This window comes from Medicago sativa, chromosome 4 (assembly GCF_051527215.1).
Source record: "Medicago sativa cultivar Bolivia chromosome 4, Bolivia_mono, whole genome shotgun sequence".
In the NCBI taxonomy this organism is placed as follows: Eukaryota; Viridiplantae; Streptophyta; class Magnoliopsida; order Fabales; family Fabaceae; genus Medicago; species Medicago sativa.
The window spans coordinates 90,889,331-90,904,348 of NC_140752.1; the positions used below are offsets into that span (position 1 = coordinate 90,889,331).

At 36.1% G+C, this 15,018-nt stretch overlaps 1 protein-coding gene across 1 annotated transcript; it reads right to left on the bottom strand.

Moving 5' to 3' along the window:
* Window positions 1–1,681: 1,681 nt before the first annotated feature.
* LOC146933657 (uncharacterized) lies at window positions 1,682–8,825 on the bottom strand. Its single transcript, XM_085705446.1, has 4 exons — window positions 8,573–8,825; window positions 7,124–7,334; window positions 3,115–6,754; window positions 1,682–3,014 (listed from the first exon to the last, which is right to left on the bottom strand). Exons 1-4 carry the CDS (start codon window positions 8,729–8,731, stop codon window positions 1,904–1,906), a joined length of 5,121 nt encoding a protein of 1,706 aa, XP_085561572.1. The 5' UTR covers window positions 8,732–8,825; the 3' UTR covers window positions 1,682–1,903.
* Window positions 8,826–15,018: the final 6,193 nt, after the last annotated feature.

Genomic DNA, 15,018 nt, shown 5'->3' on the forward strand with positions numbered 1-15,018 from the left:
ATCTACTTAAACATAATCAACTACCTAACAACCTCTAATGTGTTAGTCATTAGAGGGTCTTGTTAACGAGTACCTCCGGGACACTCTTTAAGCATTCTAAATCAGGAAATTATTCTTTAAAAAATTGAAACAGTTCAATTTCCAATGCATTGAATACACAACTTTTCATGAGTGCTCCGGGGGCATTCATTAACATTTCCCTTATTTAAAACACCCTCTCATATTGAATCCTAACACTATACTACAGGAAATTTAGCAAAACTGTAATGCCATGAACTAACACATAATCTATAAGCATGACAAGACTTGTATTAAACGCTTAGTGATGCCCAAAAGAGAGGAGAATGCTATAACTCAAAACAGGGTGACTGTTTTTAAGGCATATGGTTTATGAGACAAAGTCTTGTCTGATGGGAATAAACCTTCATGCTTGCTTCCAAATTATAAGTGAGGCATGAACCTTCAACAACTACTTTCATGGAACAAAACTGTAGAAACAGCAGGTGACAGACATGGGTGAAACAATCGGACAAGAACTTAATTTATCAGATGTGTTATAATTTGTCAAAAGATGACAATATTTCACAAATACAGAACAGCACATATGCAAATTATATGCAGAGCATAATCCAATCAAAAGTAACAAGCAACAATTACTCTATATAAAAGACTCCCCATTTGAAATACGTATAAGCTCATAGATGTTGACATAAAGAAACAATCAGACACAACAATAATCCATTATATACAAGGGAAGGGATTGGAATACCCCCTTATTGTTCACCCCGCATCAGGAGTAATTGTCGGTCTACTTTTTGTCTTGGAGACGTGTTGAGCAGAGGCGAAAACCGTAAGGATTGAGGTTCAATTTTCATCATGATTTCTGCATTCCATGCTTCCTCATGTGTATAACTCTTCAATAAATAAATGTCTGTGTACTTGCGCGCACACACACACACACCAATTCTGATGTTGAATTTGACTTGGGCTTTATTGTAGCAAAATCTATTCAAACTTTTGAGCTCATGATCTATGATAGACCTTAAACTGACTTCACTCACTTGAAATCTTTTATTTGAAGACAGATCACAAGCAATCCAATAAATTAAGACATAACATAGAGATATATCATAAGCAACAACAAAAATCAACTCTGCAACATCAGCATATTATTCACAAAGTACTTCAACACAATATCCAATAAATAAATAAGCAAATTGTAAAATTTCTCTTAATGAAATTGTATTTTCAATTCAAATGAAACACAGACAAACACATTGACATAGATATGAAAACAAGAATTACACACGCTGCTACTTTTCTTAGCATTTTACTCAATGGAGTTTTTAGAAACTTCCACATCTCACTGGTTTAATTTCAAACTTATTCCTCTATTCAAAACTTCAATGTCTAGCTCGTATATCAATTTGCCGGATATGGTTCAGTTACCACTGAGCAACGATCAAGAAAAACCCACTTAGAAAACAAGCTATCTATAAGCTCAAATTAACTCAATATGACAAACAGATTAATAAGTTAGCACACTTGCTCGGTATCTTAAGAAAAGACAACGACAACAACCAAGTTTTAATCCACTAAATGGGGTCGTCTACATAAATCAAACTAAGAATTTTACTTCACATAATTAAGCTAGAAAGAATTAACAATAGAAAATCAAATATGCACTAAAATGAAATACATTTATCAGCAAGAAGTTCTTCACAAAAGCATGCAGACTAACATACTCACTTCATGGAAACTACATACAATAATAACAACAAAGGTGCTGTAACAAAGTCTTACAAACCACAGAAAAGGGAACCAAGTTTTAAGAACAAGAAAACTTAAACATTGTAAAGAGACAGACATAGTAACAAGTAAACTTAAAACCTATGCAGAATTCTCAGTCAGAAGGGAAGGCAGAACTGAGGAGCTTCTCATCCTCACTGAAAATCTGAAAGTTCTTCGACTCCATCAGAAATTCAATATCATCATTCTTGAATTTCAGCACAAAACCCAATGTGATCAATTCAGAGAGGGCAGGAACAAAATCATGATTCTCAGACAAAACACCTTCTGATATAGTTTCAGAGAAATATGTGGCATATTTCAGTGCATTTCCCTGAGGCTCATCCAACTTCTGGATGAAAAACTTCGAACTTTGCCTTTCCCAGCGAACCATTTTGTCATCTTTCTTTGTAATGATGTCACCTGATGACAGTGATAAACTGTAGCTTACCATGACCGGCGTCTTTGTCTCAAGGAAGTTCAGGTTGAGAAGACCTTGAACAGCTTCATGCCTCTTGTCTGGTTCCATTTTCAGGCAAGAACAAGCAAGGAAACCAAGAATGAGCTTAATCAAACCTTTTAAGTTGAAAAGAATATCATTATAATCAACTTGCACCATTTCAACACCATCATTCAGCAAGGAAGATTCTTCTTTGCATAGTGATTCAGATATATTTCGAGCACCGATTTTTCTGTAGATGTCATATAACTTAGAAATGGACGAAGGCCCAAAGTCCTGCTGAGGATACCACACAAAAATCTTCTCCTGCTCAAAAAGCTTCTTCAGATGAAGGTTATCAGGTATAAAAACATCTTTCTTGTCCAGCAGAAATATCTCTTTGCTTCCTGTTGTTACAGGTAGTTTGATCAACCTCTCAGAAAGTTTCTTCTCTGTATTTCTGCCCAAATGTTTCAGGATAAACATCCAGAATTTACAGCATTTGTCATGCGACAATTCTTCCAGCGAACTCTCCCATTCATTCCAAAGATCAACATAATCATCAAGTGAGGGTTCAGCCCTGACTTCCATGGCAAAGGTAAAAAAGGGAAAAAGCTTCCTATCATAGATATCTTCAAGAACATAGAATTTTAAACCAAAAAGCTTATCAGGGTCATGTACGATGCATTCTTCAGAGAGGACCCACTGTCCACCTTCAGTTCCATCGGGAATCCAAATTTTCTTGGCAGCTTTATCCTCAGGTTTCCAGTTGTATTCAGACAAGTACCTATGTATATTCACAATATTATCAAAGTCAAAGAGAGTTAAGGTGACTGGCAAGCAAGAAGCAAAAAGAGACATAGCATGTGGGTGATTAAATGACGTACCTGTATATTTTGACAATATTCTCACTGTCAGAGAGAATCTCAAGGTGACCGGCAAGCAAGGAGCATCCTTTCTCTAGGTCAGTGGTGACACCTATTGCATTGAATTCTTTCTGGAAAGATGCTATTGTAGGACCATAAAAATTTGCATCAATGAAAGGCCCATCAGTTGGATTAAAGAAAGAACTCCACTTGGAATTAAACAGCAAACACATCTCTGGAGGCCTATAACCAGCATGTGTCTTCAACCAATTCCTGGACAATCTCTTCCTGAACTCATCATCAATGGAAAGCTTATGCTTTTCATATAAACTTCGGATGCATTCCAGCAAAGAAAACACACTTTCAGGAGTAATGGTGGAGGGATCTGAAGGAAAATTCAGACATTTAGGCACAAATCTCACTCCATGTTGGTATTCAGTAACAACACCAGTGCTCTTCAGCTCTTCCTTGTAATCATGTATTGCCATGCCATAAAAATTTTCACTGTCGTCAATGAAAGGGAGACAAGTAATTGAAGATATAAATTTCCACTCGGGACCATATAAAATGCATTCTCTTGGGCACGCATAACAACCGACCTTTGTATACAGCCACTTCTGATTATGTATAATGCTTGAGAAATCAGAAGGAAATCCATAAACAGTTCCCTTCAGCTGTCTGCAACAAGAAAGAAATGACATGACATTTTCTTCATTAAATGAAGTTTGTGATGCCTTCTGTTTGAAGAGAGAAGCAAATTTTTTGATAGCATCTTCAAAATCAACCACCACACCGATTTGCTTCAGTTCATTTTTGTAAGAGAAAATATCATCTCCATAGAATTTATGATCAATCACAGGCAGGCCGTTGAATACATCAAAAATGCAGCCCCACACCTGGTCATACAAGAAACATTCACTTGGTATTTTGAAACCCATGTTTGTCTTCAAGCAGCTTGTTCCCTCCAATGAACTTAAGACTACACTAGGGTCATCCATGGGTCTGATGCATATCATCAGCAGAAGAACAGCCTCAGCTGTCAAAGAGGCCAAATATGAGGGTGATTTTAAATGCTTGATAACAATTTGGTAATTTCCACTTGTGCCAACTATCACTCCCAACAACTTCAGCTCCTCTTCGTAGTCATATATTTCCTCACCAAAATAAGATTGATCAATAAAAGGGATATTGCTAATCTGAGATGCGACTTGCCATCCGGAATCATGCAATACTGATCCCACAGGAGACCTTAGACCCAAAGATGTCTTTAGCCAAGGTCCATCTCTGATGCTGTTCACAAATTCATCCAACGGGAGAAAACTTTTCCTGAGATATTGGATGAAGTTAAGCATCAAAAGAACATGATCTTTACTTAGAGTGAAGGAAGATGCACGAGACATCAGTTCTCTTCCAATGAAACTGCATGCTTCCTCACAACTGGACATCACTCCTACAGTTTTCAACTCTTCTTCAAACTCGTTTATTCTCTCCCCATAGAAGCTCTCATCAATCAGGGGGATATCAACAAGAACTGAACCACTTTGCAAAATATTTCCCAATGGCGATCGAATTAAGAACGACTTTGAAGGAGGCCTGTATCCATTGACGGTAACTTTAAGCCAGCTGCCATCTTTTATACATTTCAAAAACCTCTCTGGTAGGTGCACTCCCCTGTGCTTCAGATTCCGAATCCAATCCAAAAGCAAAAAGGCATTTTCTTTGGTAAGTGGTGTATCAACGGCTGAAAACCCAGAATTTGGAGGAGATATATGAGGTATGTCAGAAGCCCCAACATGAGTTGTGAGGAAATTAATAAGCTTCCCGGAACCTGTAAATTGGCCTGCATAAGATGAGGAATTTAGGTACTCCTTTCCGAGCTCAACATAATTTTCATTGCTCCAAGGATTAGAAACAATCAAGTCTGCCCATTTGCTCACATTTGCAGGCACAAGAACTCCTTTTCTTGTTTCTGTGACACGCCCATAGTTGTCAACAAGTGGCATAGAATTACAGAGACTATCAACCTCCCGCTCTGACAAATACTTCATTGATAAAGAGTGGTATAAAAAGTGAGCATATGCAATGACATGTTTGCTGTTATTTTTAACAGAACTGCAGACGACATTGGCAAAACTGTACACGCTCAAATTAGTAACATAAACGTCGTTTGCAAGCCATTCCATCAAAGTTTGTTTCTGGGCTAAACGTAGGATCGCCTTTTGTGTGCTTTCAGGCATAAAAAACTGGTTTCCTGCACATGCAAATTCCTTGTTCCAATTGATCAACCAAGAACAAGCATTAGACTGACTTGAGTCTGTCATTACTACTCGCTTCGCACCTGCATAGTGCTGTGTGCATTCATGAAAACTGAAAGAGGATAGAGTTCCATCAGAAGCGACATATTTTATCAATGGAATATTGATTATGTCTGTGCCCTTAAATATTGAAGACCAGTTTTTAGCAATAAACAGCAAAATTTGAAGATAGAGATCTTCTGATACTCCATCCACAAGATTAGAACTCTGGATGCACTTTGCATACCAATCAACATTCACTGATTTAAGCCCTAAAAAATCAAGTACATTATCATATTCAATCTTATCAAAGAAAGAACTCAAGATCTTCCTCCCATCATGAGAAGATAGGTTAAGCAAGTACACTCCTTCGCCCCGGGCTTCGGTCAAAATATTCCAGAATTCAGGCAGCAGCCTACTAACTTCACCAGGCTTATAGAAGTGCTTCTGCTCTGTGTACGTCTCAATAGGAACAATATTTTCATTAACCAATTTTTCTTTGATTTTGTCCCTCACGTAATTAAACTTCTCAAATGGAGAACTTTCAATGGGAAGGAACTTGAACATGCGAACCAAACTGGATACTGGAGCTTGATCGGATCCTACAACAAGTGTTTTGAATGCATCCATAAAGGCTGTTGGAACACATTCAAGTATCCCTTGGTTCCATTTATTATCCAAGAGAATTGTCTCCCTTGATGAGGCAAGGACAAAATCGGCTTGAATAATGAAAGGAAAATTAGTGACCATCTCTGTAGGAAGAAATGCATAGACCCCTGGTGAGCTTTTACCCCTGTGAAGTCTCTCCTGATTTGGCAAGGCCAGTGTCACAACCCATTCTTCCACATCTGTTCTTCTTTCAACCACACTTTCTGACCTGACCGGAAACTTTTGCTTCCACATGTAGTAGCTGCATTCCTTCTCATTGTTACTATTTTCCTCTGCGGAGAGATATAGTGTGTAAGACTCAGAATTCATGTTTTTCCTTTGCACGAAGTTAATCTCGCTTGAAATAGATACAGCAGTTACAGTGCTCTGTCCAGGATTTTCATTAACTTCTCTTACAGAAAGGTGTCTGATTTTTGTAAGAAACAAAAGAACTTCTGGATGAACGCTTGAAAGCTGCTGTTTGACAGGGTTGACCTTATCCGGCTTCAAGGGCAAGACAATTGTTGTAGTTGGAAGAGCTTCACCAGCACCATATATCTGCTTTATGTCAACAAGGGTTGGCTTCTCCTCAACCCATTCAGGTACTATATATCCAAGACTGCAATGTGGACAAGGCATCTCATTGAACCTTATCTGATATCCATTGCTAAAAATATATGGTTGAGCACTAACCAGAAACACACTCTTGAATCCGATTCCTGAAATTCAACCATAAGAGAGATTTTGTCAAACATTTGTGTTATCATTTTCAATTTGGCTACTTTTATGGATATTCATACTCCATACTCAAGCATGGTTTTATATCACTCGATTAACAAGGATTTCCAAAAGAGAGATAGTTGACTATCAAAAAGTACACATGTTTATATTTATGTCCTTTTAAAAAAAGATTAAAATTACAATTCAGATATTAAAATACAAAATAAAACATTCAACTAATCTTTTCATTCTTTCAAAAAAAAAAAAAAAACTAATCTTCATTGAAGTAACTATATTAGCATTAGTCCATTTTGAGTCCAAAGTACACAACATTTTAAGAAACAAATAAATATAAGAATGTGATGTACCTTTCTCTCCTATGTAACCACTGCTCCTATTGCCTTTCTTTGTTGATCGTCCAACACCGCATATGGACTCGATGTTATTTGGAGAGAAACCCTTTTCATTATTGAAAATAAGTAATGTGGCTGGAGCACCAGTAGCAGTAATGTCATCAGAAGTTATGACAAACTCCAGTGTTGGTTTCACTCCCTCGTTGTAGTGGTTATCTTCAGCATTCTGTAAAAGTTGACAACAAAAAAAATTATGGAAACGAAATTCAAATACAATTTTTTTTAGGGGGATTCAAATACTATATTTGAAAAGAGAAATGTTGCTGAGTTTGACAACAAAAGTGGAGTCCAACACCTAATATATAAATAACTGAAATATATTTTATCTTTTTATACTACTATTATAAGGAAAAATATTTATTTTTAGGTTCATTGAATAATTGATATATCATGTATCTATAATATAGAATAGATACATTAGTTATACAATGAATCTAAAAAATAATTTGTTTATCTTATAATAGAGACCTGAGAGAGTATTACTTTTCTCTTTCTCAAACACATTAGCAATTTTTGAGGTTTATAATTGTTTGACATGTTTTAAGAATTTTCCAATAAAATTGATTTGGACTTCAAAATTGACTATAACTTGAAGCTAGAATTTGTAACTTTTGACTACAAAGGTGATTTTTACGCACAAATTTAAACATAAGTCACTTTGCGTTCAACTCACTTTGACTAAAATCAATTTCACAAAAACAATGCATATAAGATCAATTTTTATCACCACAAAACCAAACAAACACTAAGACAATTGTTCAACCTTGTAATTTGAAGATTTTTTTGTTTTGGACTTTCATGGCTTCAAATTACAAAATTTAAGGTACTTTCAGCCCCTGTAATTTGAGAGAATTTCAGTTTACCCCTGCCATATCATGGATATTTCGGTTTACCCCCTATCATATTATCGATTTTGTACGGTCAAAATTCATGAAGATCAAAAACCAAAAATCTTCAAATTATAGGGTTGAAATCTAAACAATTTTTTTTACAGGGGTAAACCGGAAATCGCTAATATTACAGGGGTAAACATATATTGACCCTATTTATTTTATACGGCATAATAAGATGATAGGTTTTTTTTTCTCTAAAAAAGATGATAGGATTTTTATGTTGAAATAGCATCTCTCATATAAAAACATGATTTCATCTCTAGATATGAGAACAATGATAGTGATATACATAAATAGAGAAAATCACTCAGAATCATGCATATATTATCCACACAACAAAAAAGTAAAGAAAAATATTAAAATGTAAAAGAAGAATAAGCATGGTCTTAGTACATGTAACTGAACCTACACAAAAACAAGACAAAAATATAATTTTGAAAACATGCATATGCATGCATGATTATACTACTAATAAATAAAAGAGGTGAAACAGAAAAGGATGAACATGTACCTGAATCAGTTCCATCAGGAAATGAACATCTTTTGCATAAAGCTCGGCGGAGAGATTCTTAACGGCATGGTGAAGATCCTCCGTCAAAGGATTAGGATTCCCACCAATAGAGAACTTTGTCCTTCGTATCTCTTCAACGTGTTCTTTTGGTGTAGCCATTGATCTTCTGCAACTGTAATGAAGTATCAGGAGTGAAGAAGAGAATGGTTTACTTCTCTTGGTTTACTTCTTGAAATGACACAAAGCACACAGTGAAGACTCCTTCTTGGAGAAGTAACGTAATAAAAAAGAAGAAAAAGTATAAAGTTGGTTATTAATGTGTACGTTAAAGAAAGAGTGTCTGTCTAGTTTCTTTGGAAAAGAAAAGGTATGAGTCACCTTGGTTAGTGCCTATTGGTTATTAATGTGTACCTAAAGAAAGAGTGTGTCTAGTGTGGGTGTCCTTCCTTCCAAATTTCCTTTCGGTTTCCAACCGGTCAAGTCAACTAAACTACACAACTGCTTGAATCTTGGGGGTATACTCGGAAAATATTTAGGTGACATTGTGGTTGATGACATTGGTGACATTGGCCAACCACAATGTCACAAGTGTACATAAAACAAAAATACCTTATGAAAGAGAAAGAAGAAAAGCCACTTGTGACATTGTGGTTGGACAATGTCACCACCACAATGTCACCCAAGTGCTACCCGGGTATACTCCCTCAATCCTTTGATAGAAGAGTAATTCTCTCTCCCTCCGTCCTATAATACATGACACAATTGACCCTATTACGCATACCAATACATAATTTTGAGCTTAAATATATGGAATAATATATTAGAAAAAATTATGAAAATTTAATATTTTGAAAATACTCATCGAGACAAATCTAACGACATCTTATATGATATTATTTATCTTTGTATATTAGTAGAAAAATATTATCAAAGTAAATTAGATCAAAATTATATATTTTCAAATGAGTCATCTATTGTGAGTCGGAGAGAGTAATTTACTAAAAAAATTACGAGTATTAAAAAAAGTTGTTGAATCATAAATTTGCTTGAAAAGTAAGTAATTATTTTAATGTTGATTTTTTATGTTCTATGACAATTGATAGGACTTTCTCTGTCCTTGTATAAAATATCAATTTGACAAAAAATCATCATGTTTATGTTGGTGAATAGTGTGTTGTTCAACCATAGTAAATGCACCGAAAGATTTTCTCAACCAATTTGATTTACTAGCATGCTATATGAATAGTAGCATATGGTGGTAATTTCAAATTGTGTCAGAACCAAATTTGAAAGCATGGCAAGTGTTGGTGAAATAGTAAAAACGGTGCATCAATTGTTGAACATAGAAGAACAAGTTCACATTTTATGAACATGGAAAACAAGCCACTTCCTGCATCTATAAATAGAGGCTCGGCATCAGAAGCAAAACACAACAACAACACAAGTGAGTGAATTACATCAATAGAGAGTTAGAGAAAAACTCAGTGTAAGAATTTTAGAGAAAATTTTTGGGTGTAATTGGGTTGTGGGTAGTGAGTGTTTGTAAACACATATATTTCCCTTTTTATTAAAGAGATATGCAGCAGTCCGGAGAGTGGGCATTATTGGTCGAACTTCGTTAACAATCTTGTGTGTTATTATTCCGCATTTATTTCACTTCCACTTAATCTGACTATGGGGAAATTGTGTGTAGTTTCCTAACAACTGGTATCAGAGCGCCTGGCTCGATATCTTTGTTAATTTTTGGCAAAAGTACTATTCACGTGAATAGTAATTTTCGTGAATAGTGAAAAATTGGTCAGTGTTACCAATTTGTTCACGGAGGTGTTCTAAAGCACAGTGGTTCACAAAAATTGTCAAAGAAGATCCAGAGGAAGTTAGATTCAAGTGGGAGTCATGGCTGCAGACGAAGGAAAGGTGAAAATTGAAAAGTTCGATGGTGCGGACTTTGGCTTTTGGAAGATGCAGATCGAAGATTATTTGTATCTGAAAAAGCTACATCAACCTCTCACAGAAAAGAAACCAGATTCGATGAAGGATGATGAGTGGAACCTTCTTGACAGACAAGCACTTGGTGTTGTGCGATTGTCGTTATCTCGAAATGTTGCTTTTAACATAGCAAAAGAGAAAACCACCGCTGGTCTTATGAAGGCTCTTTCTAGCATGTAAGAAAAGCCTTCAGCATCAAATAAAGTTCATTTGATGAGGCGATTATTTACGCTCCGAATGACAGAAGGCGCGTCAGTGGCGCAACATATCAAGGAACTTAATATTGTCACAACCCAATTAAGTTCAGTTGGTATCGAATTTGACGATGAGGTACGAGCATTGATACTTTTGTCTTTCCTACCAGATAGTTGGAGCACTACTGTCACGGCTGTGAGTAGCTCATCAGGAAGCAAAAAGATGAAATTTGATGATGTTCGTGATTTGGTTCTCAGTGAAGAGATCCGACGGAGAGAGTTGGGTGAATCGTCATCATCTTCAGTATTGCATACAGAGTCAAGAGGAAAAAATTCAACTAGAGGAAATGGACGTGGTAAATCAAAGGCCAGACGATCCAAATCCAAAAATCATCGTAGTTCTCACAACTCGAAATCTATCGAGTGTTGGAATTGTGGAAAGACGTGACACTTCAAAAATAAGTGTAGGCTCCCAGCAAAGAATCAAGAGGAGAAAGATGAGGCAAATGTTGCTTCCACCTCAGGAGGAAGTGACGCGTTGATATGCTTTTTGGAGAGCAAGGAAGAGTCTTGGGTGTTAAACTCTAGAGCGTCTTTTCATGCTACTTCCCAAAAAGAATTCTTCAAGAATTATGTCCGTGGTAACTTTGGTAAAGTTTACCTTGGAAACGAACAATCTTGTAAGGTTGTGGGCAAAGGTGAAGTTAAGATTAAGTTGAATGGGTCTGTATGGGAATTGAAAAATGTCAGACATATTCCAGACCTCACAATAAACTTAATCTTTGTAGGCCAGTTGGCTAGTGAAGGTTACACAACAGTCTTCCACGGTGATGATTGGAAGATTTCAAAAGGTGCAATGACGATAGCTCGCGATAGAAAGAATGGTACTCTTTACAAGACAGCTGGAGCATGTCATTTGATTGTAGTTGCAACAAATGAAAATCCTAATCTATGGCACAAGAGATTATGCCATATGAGTGAAAAGAGGATGAAGGTTATGCACTCAAAAGGAAAACTACCAAGTTTTCGATCAATAGAAATTGACATATGTGAAGACTGTATACTTGGAAAGCAGAAGAGAGTCAGCCTTCAGACAAGTGGAAGAACCCCAAAGAAGGAGAAACTCGAGCTTGTTCACTCTGATGTTTGGGGTCCAACAACTGTCCCATCCATTGGTGGGAAGCGTTACTTCGTGACTTTTATCGATGATCACTCTAGAAAGGTATGGGTATACTTTCTGATGCATAAGTCTGAAGTATTTGAAGCTTTCAAGAGATGGAAAGCCATGGTGGAAAATGACGCAGGTTTGAAGATCAAAAAGCTCAGAACCGACAATGGTGGTGAATATGAAGACACCAAATTCAAGAAGTTTTGCTACGAGCACGGGATCCGAATGGAAAGAACTGTGCCAGGTACTCCCCAACACAATGGTGTAGCTGAGCATATGAATAAAACATTGACTAAGAGAGCCAGAAGCTTACGTGTGCAGTCAGGGTTACCAAAGAACTTCTGGGCAGAAGCAGTCAACACATCAGCTTACTTAATCAACTGAGGTCCATCGGTGCCATTGGAGCATAAAATACCAGAAGAGGTATGGAGTGGAAAAGAGGTAAAATTCTCACATCTTAGAGTTTTTGGCTGTGTGGCATATGTGCATATTAGTGATCAAGGTAGAAATAAACTTGATCCAAAATCTAAGAAGTGCACTTTCATCGGTTATGGTGAGGATGAGTTTGGCTACTGTAACACCCCGTTTTCCCAACGTAAAAATTTCATAATTAAAAATCAGAGTAATTCAACTTTAACGGAATGCTACACTTCTTAAAAATTCATAAACTGAATAAATATCAATTTATTCTTCAAAATCATTTAACATAATTAATTCAAAACTTCGCAGCGGAATTAGTTCATTCAACATAAAAAGTCTTTGGCACGCAGGCCTCATCATAAAAATCTCAAGTCTTGTTCAACATTTATTCATAAAAATCCATAAGTAATACGTAAGGAATAGAAATAGAAGACATAATCCCATCCTGTTACGTATCAGAGCACCTAAGACACACTTGTGAGGAGTCCACTCACGACCGCAACTAATCTTGGTTACCTGCAAGTTACCCATACGAAGAGCAACATTTCCAAGCAGAGGGGTGAGATTTCTCAAACAATAATATTAAACATATAAATCATATAAAGTACATTCAACAACTTAAACATCTTATAATTCATTAATCATATCTAATATCTTAAACTTCCTTAACTAGTGTCATTATTCTTCCTACATTAGTCATATACTTCATCAATAAGCTCAATTATTAATCATAAAACATCATCACATGTCATCAAATAATAGTCACAAACGCATTATCATAATCATATAACATCTTATCATAAATCACATAACATCTAACATCAATAATAATCATAAGCATCAACATCTAACATCAATAATATTCATGAGCAAAACATAGTATTTATCGAAAACATCTTCATAATCAACTTCATAAACAAACATCATCATTAAATCATAATCATCGAATCACAATCACACTTCATAATCAAACCCCACTTAACTCGACAATGCGACTCAACTCGACTATGCAACTCTTAACATCTCAAATCATCTTAGCATCTTGACAACTTAACAACTTGACACTCGACAACTTCACATCTTAAATCATCTTAAAAACCTCTTGATATGCAAATGCATTTGGTACCAATACAGAGCATCAAGCTCCCAACCAACTTATATGAGCGTAAATAGGCTCTTCAGGGCATCAAGCCCCCAATATAGTGAGCAAAAGCTCCAGGGCATCAAACCCTCACCCATCGTGTGAATGACTAAGCATTCCAAGCATCAAGCCCCCAACCAACGTATATGAGTATGCAATGGACTCAACTTTCTACAACTTAGACAACTTCATGAACATCTCTCATAATTCCATTAATGTTGACAACCTCTTAGATATTTACGACTTAGACCGACTTATACATCTTCACTAAGATTCAGCAGCAACAAACAACAACAATTGCAGCATACAACAGTGCTTGAATATCATATCATCAATAAGAAATGAATCATATCAACTTAACATCATAAAACATCATAATATCATGTATCATACAATACTCACATAATGTATTCCAACATATCAACAACAATAACCACATATACATTAATCAATTACATTCATATCAAAGTCCAAAACATTCTTCAAAAGCAAATCAAGTTTGATCAATGAGACATAAGCTAAATACTCATAAAACACCTCAACTAAATCTCTAATACTTAAGTTGAAGTTGGGAAACCAACCATAAGTTTTTGGACTAACTTAGGATTAATTATGCTAAGTTTTCTTAAAGTTTTCTGAAGACCCACTTGGACTATTTTCTTCATAACTTAAAATCTACACATAATTTTCTAGTCACTCCAAAGCCATTAGAAAGCTAACTCAATTATCTACAACTTCCATGTTTACACCAAAAGCTAATTCAACACGGAAACGGGTGAAAAAGACACAAGAACATAAAAATCGAAGTTCTGACAGCACGCAACGAAAGCACAACAAGCAGTCACCCATGAGGGGGCTGCCTTGCTGCGCTCAAGCGTGGAAAGCTGCGCCTAGGCGTGGGAAGGCAGTAGCCAGTGACCTGCGCAGCAGCTCTGTGCAGTCCTGGTTTTTCCCGGTTTTACCGTTTCGTCCGTAAAAACCTAACTGTTACCCCGATTCCAATTCCGTTTTCGCCTACGCGTTCTATTCGACAAATCCTATCATCTTTTACTGAAAAATCATATTTTTAAATCTCCAAAACAGCTTATCCTAGAATCACTTATTTCTCAAAAACACTTAAAATCAAATTTTCTCAGAATCTCAATTTTTCATTCATTCTCATGTTTCTAACCATCAAACTACTTCTAATAACATTCCTATAGGATATCTAAGGTATGTTCATGATTCTCTCATCAATTCTACGGTTCTTTAACATCTAATCATCAAAATCGCTCATAAACCCTAATCCTCTTAATCTCACAAACTCTCCCCAACTTGTTAGATGTAATCTAATGATTTAACAACTTAATATTAATGCAAGATAGTCTCACCCTCACCTTAATATGCAGAAATCGCAGCTTCTTCTCTCCTAGGTTTTTCTCTTCTCTTTTCTCCTCTTTTTCTCCAAAACTGAACGTACGTTGTAAACTATTCTCTCAACCTAGCTTCCTCTATTTATATCCTTTCTATTCTTTCTAAATCTATTTTGGGCCCA

Coding starts and splice junctions, on each gene's coding strand:
- LOC146933657 (XM_085705446.1), bottom strand. CDS start 8,731: ATGGCTACACCAAAAGAACACGTTGAAGAGATACGAAGGACAAAGTTC. Junction 6,755..7,123: donor TGGTTACATAGGAGAGAAAG/GTACATCACATT, acceptor GTTGAATTTCAG/GAATCGGATTCAAGAGTGTG. Junction 3,015..3,114: donor AATATTGTCAAAATATACAG/GTACGTCATTTA, acceptor GAATATACATAG/GTACTTGTCTGAATACAACT.